This window comes from Rhinolophus hipposideros (genome assembly GCF_964194185.1).
Source record: "Rhinolophus hipposideros genome assembly, chromosome: 17".
Taxonomy (NCBI): domain Eukaryota; kingdom Metazoa; phylum Chordata; class Mammalia; order Chiroptera; family Rhinolophidae; genus Rhinolophus; species Rhinolophus hipposideros.
In genome coordinates, this window is record NC_138063.1 from 54,297,454 (window position 1) to 54,320,899 (window position 23,446).

Consider the following 23,446-nt stretch of genomic DNA (forward strand, 5'->3'; position numbering starts at 1 on the left):
AATTTGTAAATAAAAGGACTTCAGAATAGACTGAATATGACTGAAAATATTTTCTAGATGCATATTAGTGGGCACTATCCCAGAACCTCAGTCGTTCACTGAATCTTGCTTGTTTCCAAATAGAATTGTACATGTTATATTATTGGCCTCAGCTTCCCTAGGTCATCCTCCCTAAAAAGTAATTCTGGTCTCATCTATCAGTGACTTGACATGCTATATATTTTTGTAACGTTTTTTAGCATGATAGGTTCCATAAGAGACAGATGCCTTACATATTCTTACCTCTTGGGTAGAACCACTAAAATGAGAAATGAAAATTGGAATGATGGCTTGAGGAGTGAGCAGCACTTTTTTTTTTTTTTTAATGGAGGAGATAGTAGCTACAGCATCATGAAAATTTTTCCATACTCTATGTTGGATGGTTACTTGGTCTTACCCAGTGCCATCCCCACAGACAAAAACTCACATTTGTGCAGAGATACAGCAAAAAAAGGTAAACTCAAAGTCAGAATTTCGTTTTAGAACTGATCTGCTACTAGAGATATGTATCATTGGACAGGGGACGTAACTTCTCTGATTTCCATTTCATTAATCTATAAATTAAGTGGACTAGAAGACCTAAGATTCATATCAAGTCCAAAATTCTGTAATTCCAGGCATGTAGTTCCATGCAATATTAAATCACATGTAAAAATAACAAATATAGTAAAAACTCGTTTCGATCAGATTTTTAAAAAACTAGCTACCTTCAAAAATACCAGGAAACATGTTTTGCAATATTAGTACAAGTCTAAATTCAGTAGAATCAAATTAAAAAATCTTATATTTCTTGGAAATATATGTGAACTACTTAGCAGCTACCATGTTTCCCTAAAAATAAGCCCTACCCCGAAAATAAACCCGTTAAGATCATCAGCCGCAGGGACACATTTAGCACATTATGACGATGTTCCAGAAGATGACATGACTGTATTTTGTTGTACAAGAAAAAATAAGACATCCCCTGAAAATACGTCCTAATGTGTCTTTCGGAGCAAAATTAATATAAGACTTGGTCTTATTTTCAGGGAAACATAGTAATAACCTCCTTTCCTTTCCTTCTAATATCCATGACTATTTCAACACTGGTGTCAAGGAGTTAATTCACAAAACAATTACAAGTCAAATGTAATTACAATGGCTATGCCAACCAAATCTCAGAAGAAAATATTAAACATTTAATACTTACATTTAAATGCATTGATAATTATAACTGAACTTGTGCTATAGAATACGCTATAGTTATGTTAAGGTTCTTTCAAATTGCATGGCTTCTAGTATATGTTTGACTATTTTGTTTTTAAGATTTTATATAGACTTTAGCTAATCTCAATTTCTCAACTACCACAGCTGAAAGCAATGCTACTTTCATTGGTATGAAAGTTAGTGCATGTTAAAAACAGATCATCTAATTCCTGTACTTATCTATTATCTACTTATGTAGAAAATACAAAACCATGAGTCAAAAAAAATTATGAAAATGAAAATTGTAGGCTAACCTAAGCTATCTTCTTGTTTAGTAGACCGTGAAATCAGAAATGTTAGTTTAAGCAATTGATGTTCATAACTAACGCCTTCTGATGGTCAGATATTTGGCACAGATTACTACTTCATGAGCAATATTCTTTTCAAATATAAAGCCTACATTTCATTTGGCTCAAATCTTGTCTTTGTTAAGAAGTAGAAAAATGGTTTTCAAATGTGCGTACTTTCCAGAACCGAGAGGTTACAGATGTGTTTTTGCAGACGGTATCTAAAAATGTACACTGCAATACTAGAAAAAAATTTAAAGGCTCTTGGACTGTTCAGTTAGTTGGAACTGAATTTAATAAGCTTTATTCAACAGGTTCATGCTTGAATAATGAAGTTTCCAGGTTTCTGATAGTCTTCTACTAAGTATACTCTCCTATGTTAGGTATAAAAGACTACATTAGTGCACATACTGTCAAAAAGAACACATTAGCGACATTATATAAAAAACATTTTATGTTTTTAATAGAAAAACAACTTTGATTACAGAGGTAAATATACAAGTAAATTTAATTTTTGAAAAGAAAAATTGTAAGAGTAGCAGAATTCTAGTGATAAATGCACTGAAATAACCTTTTGAAATAAACCATTGTTAGAGAGACATATTAGTTCATGCCAGACTCTATTAAAGTGCATAAAAAGAAAATTTATTTTAGAATGTATACTAAAGGTGCATTATAAATACATGTGTTATTCTGGTGCAGTAAGGCAAGAAGCAAAGCCCAATGATAATACAGACTTGATCTTAGTCTGCCTTTTATATGTGCCTCATAAACAGCTTCTTCTGAAAGTTGGAAAGCAAGCAATTTTCTCTATTGATAGCTTTATGAGTAATTTTAGCAACAGAATAAAAAAGTCTTAATTCTTATTTTGCTAATTCTCTGGAGTCATATCAGTCTCACAAAAAACATCTGATTATCATTTTCAATGAAAATTGGTAAGACGAGCGATATTTTCAGACTTTTAAAACAACTTAAATCAAATATTTATCATATGTAAAAATAAAACAAAAAGTAAATTTTAGGATATCTCTAGATTTTAACTTTTAAAAAATATTAAATCATTTAATCTGCAACGGTGAATTAAAGTAATGAAAAGAATAACTTGCACAGACAACTGGTATACGGTTACTTTCTTAAAGACAAATGGATGAAGCAACTGAATTAAGAATTGTACACAGAGATGCTGAATACAGTCAAACCTATCAGATTATGTAGCTTCTTACAAAAAGTCAAAAATGCTATAGCATAGTCTTTTTAACACTCATTTTATTGCTCACTTTTAAAACTTGCTCAACTTTAAAATTAACTTTTAAAACATGCTCAATTTAAAAATATAAGCATGGAGTCACTCAGATATGCTTGTTTTCAGCGGACTCACACAATGATTCTAGGATTTAGATTAGTCACACATATGCTGATGTTTTTAATCACAATGAAATAAAAAAAGAAAGAAAAAATGTGGTTTCAGATGAAGGGACTGGAATGAATTCTTTGATCACTGAAAATCAGCAACAGACTAGCAATATTAATTACAGAAAATGTATCAGTATAACAACAAAAGGGTATGACAAATTTCTTTCTAAATTACCTAATTCATTTTTATAATAAAACTAACAAATATTTATAAATTATTCACGTACTTTCACATGAGGTTTGTTGTTATTAATATTTATGCTTTTCCAGTACTAGTTTTTTCCTAGTACTGGACTAGGAAAAGTGCAAGACTCCTGCATTAAAGTCTTCCCATAAATCTCTGGAAAGTCATAAATATCCCTATGGCCATGGATAAACCACAAAAGTGTTAATTAATCAAACTGTCTTTTCACCTACGTAATAAATAAATCCATTGTGAGATTAATTTCTCTGAGTTTATATAAAATAATCATCCCATTAATCAGTGACAATGATATTGATTTTACTATGGCTCAAACCCTGAAATATCTTTCTGATTACCTATTAACAAAGAAAACTGAGTAAAGTTTATGTTCATATTTAAACTACTGAATACCTATAAACAAAGCAGCATTTATTAAAATAGAATATACACTTAATTTATACTAGATTCCACTCAGATTTATACAAGTTTTTCATCCTTAATTTTTAAATACACAAATCATGATATTTTTCAAACATTATCAGTCAGGTATATACAAAATTGAAATGTGACATCCAAGCCAGACTGTGATTTTTAAAATAACCTCTAAGCAACTAGTAATATACAACGTGTAAAATTCCAACAAAACATAGCTATATTCTTATAGAAATTTTAGGCCTATAATACCGAGCGATATTTACAAGCAAACATGATCCAAACAGCACATGCAGATTCAGGGTAAGTAAACACTCGGACTCGAACTGCCAGTCGCACCTGGTCTCCACGGCAACAGATTATTTCTTCACAGAAAGGAGACCTACAGAAGAAAGAAAACTTATTCAAGAGGTAAACATAAACTTCACTTTCTTATTTCCAAGTCAATATTTTAACTTTTAAAATCCTGTCTCTACTACCAACAACTCTTTAATTATGGTTGAGCTTTTCAAATTATAGACTTTCCTCACAGTCTATAAATTTAAAAAATTACGCTAGTCAAGAGCAGAGATCCTCAACTGAGAATGCACCAAAATCTCTGGGAAAACTATCCCAACTATCATCTAAAGCTACATTTCAGACCTAATGAATCACAATCTGTGGCAAGGAGGGCAAGTCATAAAAGTTCCCCACTGATTCTGAAATCATTCCTAAAGAACTACTAGACTAACTGATTTCTAAAATTCCTAAGCCGAAAACATTTATGAATTCATAAATTCCACCTTACCGAAGACATGTGGCAAATGCACGTCTCGCATTTCTATACACAAAATGTATTGGGAACCCTTTAAATGTGTGGCCATCAGGTACAGCCCTCCTTATAGCATCTTGAAATTCTTCATTGCCCGCAGATATACTTGTTGTACGCTCAAATTCGTAAGAAGCCAAAGCTGGTGATAAGAGATAGGAAAGCTGGTCTTCCCAAACAGTAGTGAGGCCAAGATCCTATAGCAATCAAAAGAGAAAAAAATTCATTAATATTTTAAAAACCAATTATAACAAAAATATTGACTATTTTAATGTATGCCAAGATTTTTCAAACGTCATAATTTTTTAAACTTCCTATTATTATAAGGATACATAGAAATAAAAAATAAAAGAACTACAGGCATCAGATTTTACTTCTTAAAGAAATAACCAAAAAATTATCAATATGTAATGTTAGTGAAGGCTCAAAATCCTATGCTTCCTTAATATCCATTAGAAAAGACCATGTGGAATAGCCCTATTATGGAATACAGTGTCAGTAAATTTTGAGGTCACATTTTATTTAACTTTAAAGAGTTTAATCAGATTGAATCTGCTTAATTTGATTATTCTTACCATAAATTAAACTGTAGTAGGGGAGAAAAATCAACAAACTAATTGTATATATAATTAAACTCAAATATTTACTGAACATTTACCCCATAAAGAGTACTGATTTTTATACTGCAAGAGATAAAAAGGTGAAGACGATATTCTACAGACCCTTAGAGAGCTTAAAACATGTTTTTAGGGACTACTGAAGGCAATTATGACTTCACTTCTAACACTGAATGAATTATAGATAGCTAGACACATGGTAGTTTTTAAAACTTTTTATTGGGGAATATTGGGGAACAGTGTGTTTTTCCAGGACTCATCAGCTCCAAGTCAAGTCGTTATTTTCAGTCTAGTTGTGGAGGGTGCAGCTCACTGTCCCATGTGGGAATCGAACCGGCAACCTTGGTGTTATGAGCACTGCGCTCTAACCAACTGAGCCAACCGGCCACCCCCAACACATGGTATTTTAAAAAAATTGTTCCAAACATAAAAAATTTCTCAACATCATTAATAGTTTGATTATCATAACAGATCTTTAGCATTTCCAGATTTCACTTTCAAGGTTTAAATTATGTCCAAGAGATCCCAAAATCCACAATCATCATACTTTTCCTGAGACAAAAAGAAATCTCACTTGCTGGTTTACAGGTACCATCAATTTAGCTACCTAAATTGATCAACACTGGCATCTAGTTCAGTTTCATTTTCTTTTTCTACACAAAATAATTATTCTAATGTAACAAAATAATGATTTCATTTGTAAACAAGACCAAAAAAAGACTAAAAGGCAACACAAGTGATGGAAAGAGACAGTAAGGAGGGGCTTTCATTTCCAGCAGTGTAATGAACTAGGTCCCTGACCAACCTATTGCTGGAAACACTACAGAAGCCAGATTTTCCAAAACATACTTTTACATGCTTTGATGAGCTAGGAAGTGAGTAAGGAATATTTTAGAGGCTAAAGCTAAGAGTAATTGGGAGCCCTGAGAACATAGCTGATAAATCAATGTCTTTGATGGCCTCAAGGAACATGGAAAACAGGACCCACCCAAGGTAGGGAGTCTATTGGGGAACTCCCAAAGGTGAATTAGAAATAAATCTACTTCTGTAGAAATTTTGGATCCTAGTTCTTTGTTGGTTATATGTGCTGCAAATAACTTTTTCCCAGTCCAAAGCTGCTCTTTTCACTATCTCAATGGTTTCTTTTGATGAACATAAGTTCTTACAATATAATAATTCTTCCTTTATGATTAGTGCTTTTTATGTCTTTGTTAAGGTACTTTACAAATGAAGAAACCCAAATAGCTAATAAATAAGAGGCTTGATCACATAAGTAATCAGGGAGAGGCATATTAAAGCCAGAATGGGGATATCACTTTATATCTACCCAATTTTGTATAATAGGAAAACAAACAAGGGGGAAAAAATGCATATGAGAAAAACATAACCCAACATTTTTAATACAGAATGACTAAATAAATACTTCACAAAGAGGAAATCCAAACAGTGGATTCAGCAAAAGTCTGAACAAGTCCACCATTCTTAATTTCCAGAAGGAAGGAATAAATTCTAGAAGTATTGGTGAATTTGGAAACTTCTGAGTCTCAGAACTTAACTCTCATGACTTTCAAAACTTAAAGCTTCATAAAGGTAGGCATTGTATTTACTTTGTTCTGGTCAGAGATAGAACAGTGACTGGCACTATCACACGTGCCAAAAAAATTTAATACATAAACACACGAAAAAAATGCATGCAACTACAAACTTCAGTTTTAATTACCTTCCTGTGTTCTGACACTAGTAGCCTTAGTTGCATTTCTATTTCATTACTTGTTACTGAAGCATCGATCGTGGACGCACATAGAGGTGGAAAGGGAGGCAGGGATGTTGTAGCTCCTGGGGCACACACAGATTTAATTGCTTCTTCACTCATGGGTTTCCATTTGGATTCATCATTCAAATCAAATACACAGATTTCTACTGAGTCAGAGGGCTGACAATTTCCCAGGAACATCTGATGATTGAAAACACAACCAATTGTTCGGTATGGGTACAACGGTTTGGACTGTTCAGCAACTGGAGGTTCATCAGGATTGGTAGATTTGTGGATGTACCTAAAAAGGGTAAATCATAATGTTATATACCAAGAACTTGAAAATTAAGAAGGTAGCATCTTTCTAGGAAAAATATTATTCTAACACATAAAGCCATAACTACTTCCTAGAACTAAAGTTTGATACCTGTTTTTCCTTCTTATACTCTCATAATTTGATTAGTCTATGTTAACTGAATAACAACACATCTTATGAAATAGAAACCAACTTTATTCCTTTAACACAAGAATATATTCTATGTATATCGTTAAGATCAAAAGTGTGTATCTCAGATAATACAATGTAAATAAATTAGCTATACATTATGAGGCATGACTAACCAAAATGATTATCGACCAGGGAAAAAAAGAACACAGAAAAAGTGTATCTCAGATAATACAATGTAAATAAATTAGCTATACATTATGAGGCATGACTAACCAAAATGATTATCAACCAGGGAAAAAAAGAACACAGAAAAATGAGAAGAGGGCACAGGTTTGTGCCTTTAGATCTTCAACATTTAATGACAAGATAAAGCACTTCATTAGTTATATAAATGTCTAATCACTGTGTTGTACACCTGAATCTAATATATTGTATGTCAAATGCAACTAAAAAATTTTTTAAAATAAAAAACAAAAGTAAAAACAAGATAAAGGAAAACTGAGAAGAGCCAAAGAAAAATAACGAAAATTGAAAGGCAGTGCTATGAGAGAAGCTAAGGAAAGAGAATGTTCCAGGAAAGTGGGAGCATTTAAGTCTTTTCAAAATCTGATGATAGGCAAAAGGACTGAAAAAAAAAAATGTCCAGTGGATTTATCAACAGGAGATGGCGACATCAAATTTTCAAAAGAAATAATGATTTACAACTTGAATTTATTTTCAGGCTTAGAGATGATCAGCAGAAAAAACATATTCCAATTATATAAAATAAAAAGTAAATATAATTTACTTTTTACCAGTATCATGTTGGTAAAGAATATTTAAGGTGTACAAATTTTCTTAAGAGTTTAATTACATACTATCTTAATTGAAATAAGTTTTTACATAGTCATCAAAAAGGCTCTAATAACTAAAATGATCAATTTGTACCTTTGAGCACTATCAATATAAACAAAATCTATAATTTAAAACATTCACATCTTCATTTTCATATCCTTATAAACTTAGTTTGCTAACCTGTGTCCTGTTAAACTCTCCCAAAAAGTGATGGTTCCATCAGTTCCACAAGTCATAACCCACGCATGAGGTACTCCTTTTGCCTTAGTCCCAACACAGACAAAGGCTTCTAATCCATATCCAAGAAGAAGGCTGCACAGAAGGTTAGCATGATCCTCACAGTCACCCTAGAAAATACAATGAATTAAAATTAAGTATTTGTTCATATTGTTTCCTCCTTAAATATTTAAATACAAAATTACAATTAAAAAGTATTATTAAAATTTTCACTTTTAACCATTAGTCCATTGTTAAGCTAAAACAACGCGGCGGGGGAAAAGAGAATATACCAGATTTAGAAGAGCCTAAATTATTTTACAAAGTCAGTGCTAAAAAATATAATAGTCATAACATGTACACTTTAAAAGGGGACATTCAGATTCAAAACTTTATAAAGAACTCATGCAAACAAAAAGAAAAGCAGTAAGATTTTAAAAATGAATCGCAAATGGACATAAACAGACATGCTGAAAAATCAAAAAGCAGGCAATGCAAATAAAGGGGGAAATACTCAAAACATTAAAACAGGTCAGCCCGGTGGCTCAGGCAGTTAGAGCTCTGTGCTCCTAACACCAAAGGCCACTGGTTCAATTCCTACATGGCTCTCAACCACAAGGCTGCCGGTTGGACTCACGCAAGGGATGGTGGGCTGGGCCCCCTGCAACTAGCAAGGGCAACTGGACCGGGAGCTGAGCTGCGCCCTCCACAACTAAGACTGAAAGGACAACAACTGGACTTGGAGTAAGTCCTGGAAGTACACACTGTTCCCCAATAAAGTCCTGTTCCCCTTCTCCAATAAAATCTTTAAAAAAAAACACAAAAAACATTAAAACAATGACTTCAAGTGTCAATATATAATCCTTCTAAGGAAATAAATACATAGTAAAAGTGACTGGGTGGAATACAACAAAACGCCAACAACAGCTTTATTTAGAGTGGTTATAATATAATTTTCCCTTCTATTTCCTAAATTCTTTGATAATATTACTTCCAGAATTTTAAAAATTAACTGAAATTAAATTTATTGAGGGTAACATTAGTTACCCTCAATACAAAAACAAAAATAATAGAAAATATCTGATATGTTCTGTGAAAAAAATGTTAAAATATTAAACAGTAAGGCTACAATTACATGAAGATATGTATTTAATAAACACAGGACTATAGGTAATATGCAAAAGTAAACGTAACTACTGGGTTCAGTGTTAAAACGGATGATTTCTTTCCCCCCCAATTTTATATTAGTGGCTCTAAACTATTTTTTAATTAACTAAAATAAAACAAATAGCATTTTATAATCATTAAATTGATTTTAGAAACATTTAACATCCAACCTTTTAGGCCCATTAATTTCTATAGATTTTATATTAAAAATATTTTCAAAAAACCCCTAAAATACAACCAAACAATTCAATGCAAAAATGCATTCTCTCCCACCCTCCTTCCTCCCCGCCCAGCTCCGATTCAAGCCGTTGTTCCTTAGTCTAGCTGTAATAGGACACAGCTCTCTGGCCCATGCTGGTATGAGCCTTGCCGCCCCCTCCCCATCCCCTGCTTGAGACAGTCAGTTGCCTGTTGACCTCTCACAGCAGCTCTCGCCAGCTGCCAGCCACTCACACTGGCTGCCAGCCACTCACGGCTCATGGCAACACATGGTGGCTCATGGCAGCTCATGGCAGCCCATGGCAGCACAGCAGCCTGCTGCAGCCCACAGCAGCTCACGCCGACCTCTGGATAGTCAAGGCAGCACAGCGACAGGGAGAGCCATTGTTCACAATCTTAGCTGTAGAGGGCGCAGCTCACTGGCCCATGTGGGAATCAAACCCGCGACCTCGGAGTTAGGAGCACTGCGCTCCAACCGCCTGAGCCATTGGTCAGCCCCAAAAATTCATTCTTAATGATATCAAAAAACTGGAAGCAAGCCTAACTTAAAAAGAAAACAGTTCCTACAATGGGGAAATAGTTAAGTAGATTTTGTATATCAATTCAAGAAAACTTTATACAGCCATTAAAAGATGGAGATTATAAAAATGTAGCAACACATGGGAAAATGTTCAAAGCATAATGCTAAATTATAAAGCAGAACACGAAATTTTATTTATATCTTGATTATAATCATGGAAAGAAATGATACATAATGAGAAAATACAAAAAGACATAATAAATTGGTAATAGAATTATGGGTGAAATTTCACCTTTACTGTTGTAATGCTGTTGTTTGTACAAGAAAAATATTTTGAATAATTTTCAAGTTTCTAATTTAAGATGTGCTTTCTTTTTAAACAAACTTAGATAAAATAGTGAATCAAAGGAGTGATTATTTGCTTTACAAAAGTTATTTACATAATAATTTTAATATGTACCATTCTTACTATGTTTGAAATATAGTTTAAATCCTCTTGAGAGTATCATGCTAAGTGAAATAAATCAGACAGAAAAAGACAAGACCCATGATTCATTTATACATGGGATATAGAACAAAAAGCAACAAACAAACAAATAAAACAAACTCAAAGATATAGACAACAGAATGGTGGTTACCAGAGGGGAAGAGAAGTGAGGGAGGACGAGGAAGATAAAGAAGGTCAAACGCATAATGATAGAAGGACACCAGACTTTGAGTGGTGAGCACACAATGGAGTATACAGACGTTGTATTATAAATTTGAACATCTGAAACGTATGTAATGTTATTAACCAATGTTACCCTCCATAAATTTAATTTTTTTTAAAAGTTTAAATGCATACACACAACTTTTGGGAACTATAGCTTGGGAATAAGTCAAAATAATTTTGGTAAGAAATGTTTTACTGTTTTCAATTATCTTTAAGACATAATCTTTCTAATTGACAAATCAATCTCTACTCTAGTTTCTTCCACTCTATAAGCTTTGCCTTGTAAATACCCATATTATTTATACAACTTCAGACTAAACAAAATTATGTCAAAACAATAATACATTAAATAAATTTCTTGTTTTCAGTTCTGTTTCAACAGAATTGGAATGTTAAAGATGGTCTGACTTGTTTTTATATCATCAACATTTTTAGAACACAGATTAGGAAATATCCTATAACCTATAAAATTAGTTTAATGAAATCAATTCATTTAAAGTTTAATTAACATCAATAAATTTATACAAATTCTTAAATATATACTTATATTTGATGAATCAAAACACCAATGAATCCAAAATATTTTTTCCATATTTTCTGTACTACCATTTTCTTTAAAAAAAAAAAAATGCATCATTTAGGCAAATTTTACCACATTAGTAGTACTAGAAGACCATGGTTCTGGTCCTAGCACTATTTCCAATTCACTGTTTAATTTACCTCTATATCTTGGTCTCTGACACTATAGTACTTAAAGATTCCCTGCTTCACAGAAATCACATTACATTAAATAAGAAACTAAACAAGAAAATAAAGATGCTACGTTTTTTTTTAATTGACATTTCAATGCTAACAAAAATGGTGAAAAGATTCTAACTTGTTCAAGTTTACAATACGTACATTTTCTAAGTTATTTTACAAATTCACCATAAATTCACAATAACTACAATGTACTGCTTTTTAATTCTATTGTGTAGGATACCTTGTTTCTACAGAGAAAAGCGAGCAGAGTGCACCACTGTTCCTGTTTACCTCCTCCTCCAATAACAGGGGCTCTTTCATAGCCAAGGACATTAACAAATCTTGCTGCTTGCCTTGGAGTATCCAGAAGCCGCCCGGCTCGAAGTGGTTTAACATAGGAACAGACTGGTCTATTTATCCCATTTTCATCCTGGAGGAAGAGGGGAAAAACAATATCGGTAATGACAGATTAATAATTTCCCATTTTAACACCTTTTCTTAGAATACTTTAATGTGGGATAAAATAATTCTGGATATCACTTACTAAGTACTTACCGTATATTTAGCACTAGGCTGCTGAGTGCTATGCATAGTTTCTCTTTTAATCCTCATAACATCTCTATTACTTTCATTTCACAACTGAAGTAACTGAAGCTGCAGCCATTATGCAACAGGGCCAGGATTCAAACCCTGAGCTAATTCCAAAGCCTTGGACAGTAAGAACTCGAACTATCACATGATATATTATGTGATCTAGCAATTCTACTCCTAGATATATATTCAAAGTAATTGAAATCAGTATCTCAAAGAGATATTTGTGCACCCACGTTCACTGCAGCATTATTCACAAAATAGCCAAGATATTAGCATTCCTTTTTTTTAAGGAGGGCACCGCTCACAGCGGCCCATGCGAGGATCGAACCAGCAACCTTGGTGTTATTAGCACCACTCTCTAAACAACTGAGCTAACCGGCCACCCCACAATAGCCAAGATATGAAAACCAAAATGTCCTTTAATGGATGAATGGACAAAGAAAATGTGATATATATACAACGGAATATTATTTAGCCATAGCAATGAAAGAGCTCCTGCCATTTGCAACAACATGTATGAACCTGAAGCATTATGTTAAGTGAAATAAACTGAACAAAGACAAATACTGCATGGTATCAATTATATGCGGAATCTTTATTTTTTTTAAAAAGTTGATTTCATAGAAACAGAATAGAATAGTGGTTGCCAGGGGCTGAGGTGACAGGGGGAATGCAGTGATGCACTCGTAGGTCAAAAGATACAAATTTTCAGTTATAAGAAGAATCAGTTCTGAGGATCTGACATACAACGTGGTGACTGTCAATAATACAATATTGTAAACTTGAAAGTTGCGGAGAATAAATCTTAAGCATTTTCACCACACAAAAAAAGAGTTAACAGGTGAGATGATGGCTGTGTTCATTATCATGATCTTGGTAATCATTCCGCAATATATACATATATCAAATCATCATACTGTATACTTAAAACATATACAATATATTTGTTATTTATTTCTCAAAGTTTAAAAAAACACTTCCTCTAAGAAAAGGATAGGTAAGTGGGTGGGAGATGGAAAGGGGATATAAGCCAAAGTATTCTTTCATATTATCATACAGAATTTAGTAATATATATCCAGACAGAACAAATAACTTTTCCGATTAGCTAATAAAACAATGATCAGAGCTCATTTTTAATTTGTTTTCGCTACACTTGGAGATCTATAGGAAACAATGATTTGTTAGCTAAGTCAATTAAAAACAGAGTTTTGAAAATTATTTTAGGAAAACCTCTGACATTTTAAATACAGATGTATCCTAGCACTTGAACTGAGTAACTACTGTGCATACAAGAGCCTCTGATGACTGTCCACCACTGTGCTTTTAGAGTTAATATTACCAAAGCCCTTATTTCCCTTAACTTCAGGATTATTAAGATGAAAAAGTCAAAGGGCCACTTTCTATTCAAAGTGTAGAGAGGATTTTATTTTTTTTAATGTGATTTTTTAATTTTTAATTTTTTAAAATTGGGTAACTGTGTTTTTCCAGGACCCATCAGCTCCAACTCAAGACATTGTCCTTCAATCTAGTTGCAGAGGGTACAGCTCAGCTCCAAGTTCAGTTGCCCGTTTTCAATCTAGTTGCAAGGAGCACAGTCCACCATCCCATGTGGGAATCGAACCAGCAACCTTGTTAAGAGCACATGCTCTAACCAACCGAGCCACCGACAGCTCAGTGGTAGCTCACTCAGCTCAAGTCACTGTCTTCCATCTAGTTGTGGAAGGCGCAGCTCACTGGCCCATGTGGGAATCGAACCTGCTACCTTGTTAAGAGTACGCATTCTAACCAACTGAGGTAACTGGCCACCCCTAGAGAGTATTTTTAACACTCTCTATTATGGCAAGGTTCCTCAGAAATAAGACCTAACTCAGCAAACAGAAACACCACCTGTTTGAAGTATCAGAACCACTGATGTCTTTCTACACCACAAAAACATCACTTCTCCAGTATAATCCCATACCTTAGCAAGAGAAAAATTCACCTATTATTTATATTTGATTATAGAGAGAAAGACCAGGAATTTTTATATGATGCTGAGCAAAATAACTATTATGATTTCCACTCATACCCATGGTTCTCAACTCTAAAAGGCACGAATTTCTTTCCCTGTCCTCTCCCACCCCACTCACTCAAACACCTTCATGGTGATCTCTTACTCTCTATGTCCCTATGCTATCTTAGGAATCAGAAATAGAGACAAAACAATGGGATCAGCTAGAAGAGCTCAAATAGAAAGAGGAACTAAGGACAGGTAAGGAAACTAAGGAACAAAGAAAGGAAAAAGGAGGAAAATAAGGCAGAGTGCTTCAGGCACTGAATTTTTTTTTTAAAACATTGAAGGGGATTGATTGGACTATGGAATTATTAAATCCAGAAGCAAATTAGTGTCCATTCAGAGCCCTCGATCCTTTTCGCTGTGAATCTCTTGATAGGCACTGATTTTGAAAACAGAAAATCATAATTCTAATTTTGGAGGATATTAGAAAACTATTATTTGGATTTCTTTTACATTAACTCAGCATTACTAATAACCTAGTGTAGTGTAAGAATATTAGGTCCTGAAATCACAATCTGAAAAGGACAGCCTCAATCCTCAAGTGATTAATATTTTCTTAAAACTTAATGATCTTAAAGGTCAATTTCTAAAACTTATTTTAAAATCTCTTGCACAGAAAATGTAAAAACTATCATTAAGTGAATTACTATTGTACTACAGCAAATCAGCTAGTGAGGGAGAAAAAGAACAATGGATTAAGTAAACCCTGAGAATTCTACAAATGTTTGGTTAGGATAAAGGAATTCAGTTCCTGTGTGGGCCAGTTTGTCCTATTCTTACAACTCCACTAACAGACAAGAAAGGCATGAAACCGTTAAAAAAAAAAAAAAAAAAAAAAGATGCATTTGCTCTAAACAAATCATCAACAGTAGCATCTTGGAATACAACATATACCATTACATGTTACATACCCATAAACTATTTAAATGTCTTGAAAATTTCAATATTAAACCTTTAAACCTGCATTGTCCGATAGAATGCCACTAACTATATGTGGCTGTTTAAATTTTAATTAATAAAATTTTAAATTCATTCCTTTAGTCGTGTTCCCACATTTTGTGTTCAATAGCCACATATGGCTAGGGATTACCACACTGGACAGCAAGCACAGCTATAGAACATTTTTATCATTGCAGAAAATTCTACTGAAAATTCCAGATGGATAGTGCTACTGTAAACTATTTCCTCTTGTGAGTGAAGCACTGGAAATTTATTTTTCAGACCACATATAATAATTTTTATTTAAAACTATAGTTCCTGTAATTAGCTTGACTGCCTTAAATATTGTTGGTCCTTAATTTCATATCTAGCCAAATACAGGAAGCAGCAGCAAGAAATACCTTTGGGGAATCTAAGTGAAATAAACATGTTATTTACTCTCTACATACGGAAAAAGGTGGAAGAGTCAAACCAAAAAAGTTCAAACTACAATTTAATAGTCTGCGACGACTGAGTTGCTGTTTGAACTTAGAAAAGATTCTTCACTTCTCTATCCTTCAAACAAAAAGTGGCAATGCCTGGCCACTTGACAATCTCGTATGGTTACCATGAGACTAAATGACCTTATGTGGTTCAAATCTTCTCACAATGAATTCTGAGACAGGAAATTAAGTAATATTTCCTAAAAGAAAATCTCAGTTCCTTGATTCCCTTAACTGCATATCCCATCCTCTTCCTCCTCCTCTTTTATTTGCCATTTCTCTGATCTACTTCCTGCCCCCCCCCCCGCCAGTCTTCTCTGGTCCCAGATTCCACATGGCAATAAATTACCTCACCTCAGACTAAATAGATAGCAGGGAGCCAGTTATATTTTGATTGGTTTCTCTTCGCCCATGTCCTGATATCACTGCTACCTTGCCTTCCCAGACATTCAATGTACAGACAATGCTATTTTAAGTCAGAAGCCATTTCCTTCATTTCCAATACTCGTCAACTAGGGTCTCCTATTCCCAAGCTCCACATCTAGAAATTGAACCGCTTTTAGCCTGTCCTAACATCCAGGGAATATAGGGTAAAGTTAGACAAATGCGCAGGATCTAAGAAATATAATGCATATCAAAATAATACTATACTATACTCATATAAATACATCTATATAAGGCTGCATACATACAAAATATTTGAATGGCTCCTCATAAGTTACAAAAAATATGAATCTAATCATATATTTTATGCTGATTTGTTAATGAGAGAAAAGAGGCTTAGGATACAGAAAAAATAAAGGCAGAGATACATAGTTGAAATGCTGCAGTTAAATATTACTGATCATTGGCTTAGAGATCTTGGTTATACAGAATGTATTATTGTTTGTCTTTAAAACATACCCTAACAACAGGCGGCCGGCTAGCTCTAGTTGGTTAGAGCGCAGTGCTCCTAACAAGGTTGCTAGTTCAATCCCTACATGGGCCACTGTGAGCTGCGCCCTCCACAACTAGATTGAAACAACTATGTGACTTGGAGCTGAGGATACCCTAACAAAAACTACATATGCCCAGAGCCCTAGTTCTGCACACAAAGGCTGAATCTACATATAAAAATCTCAAGTGCCATAGTAATTATTTAGTACTACCAATCAAGGACACACTCCATGTTAAACAAAAAGGGTTTTCATCCACTTTAAATCAAATATACTAAAAAATGGTTTAAAAACACAATTAAAAATGAAAAGCAAAATCAAACAGACTGTGTTATATCACTCACCAAATCAGTTAAAGAGAGAAATACAAAATCAACATTCTATTTTACAAATAAACTTCCATTTGTCTAGAATAAATACATTTTACAAAATCAAGTTAAATAAAATTTACATATACAACATTAAATATCAAACACATGTGTAAAGCTTTTCTAATACAACTTACAAACCTGAGCAAAAATCTTAACCAGCCGTGAGTTGTGTGAGGGTCGAATTTGCAAATATTCTCTCCACCACTGCTTAGCATATACAAGAAATAATCGCTCTTTCTCTGCAGTTTTCTGCCGTTCCAAAGCAAGCTTTAAATTTAAAAAAAAATTTTTCAATTTCTATTCATTCTCCTTAATTACCATAAAATATGTAACAAATCTATGCACTTCTCTCCACCACCCTAATCTAAGCCACCATCATCTCATATATGACAGTCTCCTACTTGACTTCCCTATTTCTACACTTCCTCTGGTACAATCTAGTCTCCATACAATAGAGGGATCTTTTATCTCCCAAGACAGACATTTTAAAAAAATAAATCATATTGTCATTCTCTTGCTTAAAACTAATAAACTGTAATTTTCTAAAGAAAAAGTGCTTTCCAGGATCAACAGGTAAATATATCACTATGAAAAAAAATACACAAAGAAGAGAAATTCAGAACTATTTACCTGTGTGTTCACTACTTCTTGAGACAATGTTTGATTGAGTGGCGGATACATCTCAAGTTTTATATTTAAAATTCCCACAGAAACTTTTGATTCTGTACCTATAAATGTAAATAAATATTTAGAACTTCAGAGGTTTCAATACTATACATATTTATTTAGTCAACCAAAGTCTAACCAAAATACTTTAAGAATTTTATGTTTCACCACTTAAATGCAATAAGGATAATATTCAACATCACCTTAATATTCATATTAAAAATAAACCAAATCAAATTAGTTTGTATTTGGTACAAAGGCCTTCATCTAAGAAAATTATATATTTTCTTAGCTTCCTAATCACATTTTAAGGGACTTTTAGGAACTAAAGGATTTGGGAGTCTTAATTTTTATCTTCAGTAAATATGTAATACCAACCGGACTTACATTAAATACAAAGTCAAAGCAACTGTTAACACTTCATTCTCAGAAAATAGTTATACTCTTTGTCACATATAGTAATTCCCATTTATCCCTTCACATTTTTCATATCACATGTGAGTACAAACTTTCAATCCATTCCTGGATTTAAAGAATTAGAAAACAAATATACTTCACACCAAAACTGTTTAATATTTATACTTCTTTGGTGAATCAGAATATATTGTTTCTTGGTCATTACTATGCTTATCATGTTAGGCCTATATCTGAAGACAAATGATGGGTATCTCATTTGAAAATAAATCTCCTACATAAAACATTTTTCTCTACTTTTTAAAGAAAAACACAAGGCCAGACTGACTGTGACGTTCTACACTCATACTATTTTTCAAGACATTTCCCAAAACTATAACATTGCAGAGTCCAATTGTAACTCTAAAGAAATTCTTTTTTACAACGTTTCCCTCTTGGTTGATAAATGCATTTTAAAAATATAAAATGTATTTACAAACTGTGGCTACAAAAATGGTAACAATGATATATTAGTCATCATACCTACACCCATAAGTTCCACAGTAAGATTGGTCACTCCATTTTCTGAGCCCAAAACTGATCGCCATTCAAGAAAATAGGATGCTACTAAAGTGGTCTCACCAAATATGTCTGTTTTGATTAGCACCATATGAATTGGGTCACTTATTGATAACATTGTAGTTGAATCAGCCATTCTAGTTCCATCACCTAGCAACATACACCAAAAAAAAATAAATTATACCACAGTACATACTCAGTTAGGCCATCACAAAACAATACTTTTATTGAAAAGGATGCTAATGATAAACTTATATAAAACCAAATAGAATAATTTGGTAATGCCTCAGAAAGCATGTTACAAACTGGGACTAGAAGTACAGTCCTATTTCTATCCCAACTTTTAAGAGCACTGGTAGATTTTGACGAGTTATCTATAACAGTTACTTAATGCATATCTACTTTCCGATCACTAAGAAAAATGTTTGTTCTTTAAAAGCACTTAACTAAACTATGTGCTACTGTAATACAAAGCCTTCTAATATGTCAACATTAATCCCCAAACAACCTTTATCCCTAATACTCCAGAAATAATCACTGTATTGTCTATACAAAACTGAAAGACCCAACACCTTGGAGCTAGCGATTTAAGCCATAACTGCCTTATTAGGGTAACATTTTTCACTGGGGGGAAAATAAATTTTAATGCTGCATTAGCCATCTTAATAACCTAAAACTCTGAAGATATAATTTACAACTGTTAACTTTACAAATATAAAAATTTCTATATTGACAATTAAAATGTATAAAATACCTTTATAAGAAGAAACGGGTAAAACAATTATAGGAATCAAGTACCATAATTTTAAAGTTATAATAATGAGTTACAGATTCACATCTAAACTTTGATTATTTTAAGTTACACAACACCATAAATCGAGTCATCTTTCATAAATAAGAATCATGTCTCATTTTCCACTATATCCCCAGCATTTGTCTAACATAGTACCATGCACCTAACAGGTATTTAAATGTTTCTTACTAAAGAACCAACCATTAAACCGTCAAAAAAGAAAGCAAGAAGGTGGGTAGTAGTAGTTTATATAGAAAAGAACAGTGGGGAAAGTTTTTTTAAAAGGTTAGGGAGATTCACCCATTATAAATTTCTTGTTATAGCAAAAGTTATTCTGCAATAAAACCTCACAGAGATTTACCCGGTTAAATGACAATTTATTATTGCTCCTTACCTAAGCTTTCTCTGTGTACTTCAAGTAAAAAGCCATCATGAAAATCTGGCTCACAGGCACATGGAACAGGTTTAGAACGAAAACGCTGGTTTCGAAAATGTAAACATAAAGTAAACGTTGAACAAACTTGTCCTGGTAAAGGCTCAGGTTCTTGCAGATGTTCCAAGAAAGCTTTTCCACCCAAAACCTGAAGGTAAAGATACCTCCGTGTTGGATCAATATTAGCTGTAAAGTGTAGCAATATATATAAGGAAACTGCCAAATAACTTAAAAAATGTTATCAAGACAATAGGAAATAACAACTTGACAGAAATAAAAACAAAGACTGGGGGGAAAAAAGTACCAAATTTACTGTATACCAGGACCATTTGCACCCAAGGAAGAAAAGATACATAATATGGTATCTTTTTCTGAGTTTGTATTCTGGCTATTTTTTCTCAGCTAGAAAGGACTCAGAGCCAAAGTTTAGGATAACTTTGCTCTTTAGTTGCTATCCAACTGTCCATTCCTTCACCTCCACAAACCAACTCAATTATCTCAATTCAGCAAAGTGTACTTGTGAGATAATTATATAACCACTAAAAAAACACAGTCGTACAATTTTTATAATTTTTTATAAAACGGGGATTTTTATAAATCTTTTATAAAATGGAGAAACAGGCGTTTCTATTTTTGCTTCCACTTTGCTATACATTAAATCTTCTGATATCACGCAAAACAGAATTGAAGCTTTTTGGATTAGTCACAAAAATGTAAGTATTTCATTCTGGAAAAAAAATTGAAGTGTTTTCTGTCAAATACGAAACACTACAGCACATCTATCCACAGTACTATCCACAAGTAAATTAAGGTTAAAAAGAAATACACATACTTTTTTTTAACAACGTTGATTGTTTATCAGTAAAACAAACTGATTGTTTTGGAGAGGAAGGAAGTTCTTGATCAACACTGTCCTAGAAAGGCAGAAAAATACAAAACAAATCAGGAAACAAAAATTATAGTTAAGAAATGCCAATAATGGAACTAAGAACCAAACCAAAAGAAGATAGGATAAAGCCCCTTATTTTCTTCAAACAGTTCAAATAATGAAAAGCCTGCAAAAAAGGTGATGCAACTAGTTAGTCCTAAAGTTTAATGTTAAGGAACTAAACTGTCTTCAAGCAACGTCCACAGAACGCTAAAAAAAAAATCCTTAATACCTCAAACAAGGTCAAACTTTCTCTAAACCTCATATAACATTTGGCTGATTTTACCATGAACTGATTTTAATAAGGAAGTGATATTCACACACAGCAGAAACTGTTATTAGGTCAATTTTTATACCAAATGGGTTTACAAACCTCAAAAACCAAAAAAGGAGGCTATATTAAAAATACTTATTCTCTGGTGTACTATGAAGTCCATCCAACTTCTATATTATATTTCCCAGGTATTGAGGTCACAATTTCTCATTATTGCCTCATTTTCAAAAGGCCTACTTACTAATTTGTACACTGAGAGGGAGGCTATCATTCCACTACTGACCTATTTGTATGAAAAGCTTTGAAGATTCTTACGCAGACAATTATTTTCTTAAAGGAATTGATAATTTCTTAATCATAGATAATATTGTCCCCAGAGTGTTTATTTTAAAAATAACCCTAATTTTAAGAATTATAGAATATTAGTGAAAAACAACTAGGTTATGTTTGAGTAAAATATATATACTTAAAGTTACAGACCTAGAGAATAACAAGAGAAAATTCTGTCACTGTAGAGAGAGAAGAATGGTATATAACTACAATTTTATTGATACATAATCCTATATTAAATCTACATTCAATGGTAGAATTAACTTATACTTGAAACATGGATATTACTAGGCAAAATTACCATATTTTAAAGTGGTTTTACTAAAAGAAGAGGCCCCAAAATATGCTTAGACTTTCAGATTTTCTCCCGTACAAGATTACTCACAGTAACAAAATTAAGTTCTTTCATCACATCATCAATGATTCCACGACGTCTAAGAGCTTTGATCAAATCTTCTGTTGATAACTGTTGTTGATCAGGTGCTAATTCTTCCCGTATTGTCTCAGCCAGGATTTCTCTTATTCTGCCATGGACATCCATCTACGTAGAAAACTCACATTACAATTCACATTACAAAGCAGACAAATATTGCCATTTACTCAATTTCTTCCTAAAATACTGACAAAGAAAAGAATAATGGGAGAGTACACTAAATTCAGGAAGGCTTCTCAAACAAACAGTAAATGTAAAATTGTTACCAGAATTCAAAGATAATAAAGGCGAGATTTTTAAAAGGAAGAAAAAAAATTTTAAGATGAAAACTTTTATTACAAATGCTAGAAGTGATCTCTACTGGTTATCTACTACCTTTGTTACTATTTCCCCACAAATAACATTCAACCAAAACAATCTTTGGAGAGAGAGTGTAGTATAATCAAAAGAACACAGACCGAGGGGAGGGGATCAAAGCATGGCTTTCACCTTACAACTTATCAGATGGGATCTTGAGTTAGCTTATTTACCTTTTATGAATCTGGAAAAAATAGTGCCGTCAAGGTGATGGTGAGGCTCAGATAAAAGATGCTAAACACTTAGTACAAAGCCTGGCATACGAGTGCACAAGAAACGGTAGCTTTTATTACTTCAGCTTAATTGCATTCAGTTGAGCACCTCAGAGACACAATGTTCTTCTTGAGCACTGAAGTATCACAAACACTTCCATTACAAATCCTTACTAAGTTCTCTTTCATGACTTCTTTAAGAATTGTCGATTGGGTTCAGTACCAATGACACCTGAAGTTCCACCCTTAAAGTAATTCTAATTTCTGACCTCTGAATATAAACCTGCTCCAAAAAACAACTTATACTCGGTATGACTTCCAGAAGTCTCGGGTACACGCTTCATGCTCACAACTGTCCCGTAACACTAACGCCGTTCTACCAGCTCAGACTCTTCCTAGCACTTCCTGAGCTTGTTTTCCTTATCGAGCCTAGACAGTTTCTCTGGCTTCAAACCCGAAGCTTTGCACATCCCGCGCTCCGCGTCTCACAGCCTTTGAGTCCCCAGCAAACAGGTGCCATAGTCGGCCGGGACAAGGGACACAAGGCTGGACACTTGGGGCCACAGGCGGGAAGAGCGCCCGCGGCCCCTCACCTTGCTCAGCTGCTGGTGGATGAGCTGCTTCAGCTCAGAGGCTTTCTCCGGAGGCAACGACATGCTGGGGCTGGCGCCTCGACGCGGATTCCCTTCGCTTCAGGTGCCGCAGCCGGCCCCAGTGAGCACCGAGGCGGCACGACCACTTTCCTCGCGCAGCTCCCGCGGGGGCGCGACGCCGCGTCAAGCGCGGGGCTGAGCGTGAGGCGGGGATGCGGCTGCCCAGGCGCCCAACTGTTATTTTCAAACGACAGCGGACAACCCGGCCTCGGAGCTGTCCCCCGCTCTGCCTGATCAACTCCACCCACTCCCCTTCCCTCGGGTCCCCACCTCGTGACCTCAGCTCAGCCAAACTCCTTGCCTTGCTAGTGTTTCTGGATGCGCGCTCTCCGCTCCCATTTCTCCCTCCCTCGAGGTCCCTTCCTGTTTTCTGGAGCGGCAG

General features: G+C 34.1%; 1 protein-coding gene across 1 annotated transcript; it reads right to left on the reverse strand.

The window, feature by feature from the left end:
* Window positions 1–363: 363 nt before the first annotated feature.
* On the reverse strand, window positions 364–23,287 carry CEP76 (centrosomal protein 76). Its single transcript, XM_081078074.1, has 12 exons — window positions 23,005–23,287; window positions 21,795–21,950; window positions 20,710–20,791; window positions 19,839–20,063; window positions 18,616–18,801; window positions 17,644–17,741; window positions 17,152–17,280; window positions 11,877–12,065; window positions 8,241–8,407; window positions 6,746–7,079; window positions 4,388–4,605; window positions 364–3,982 (listed from the first exon to the last, which is right to left on the reverse strand). The coding sequence occupies exons 1-12, from the start codon at window positions 23,065–23,067 to the stop codon at window positions 3,844–3,846; spliced, it is 1,986 nt and encodes a 661-aa protein (XP_080934200.1). The 5' UTR covers window positions 23,068–23,287; the 3' UTR covers window positions 364–3,843.
* Window positions 23,288–23,446: the final 159 nt, after the last annotated feature.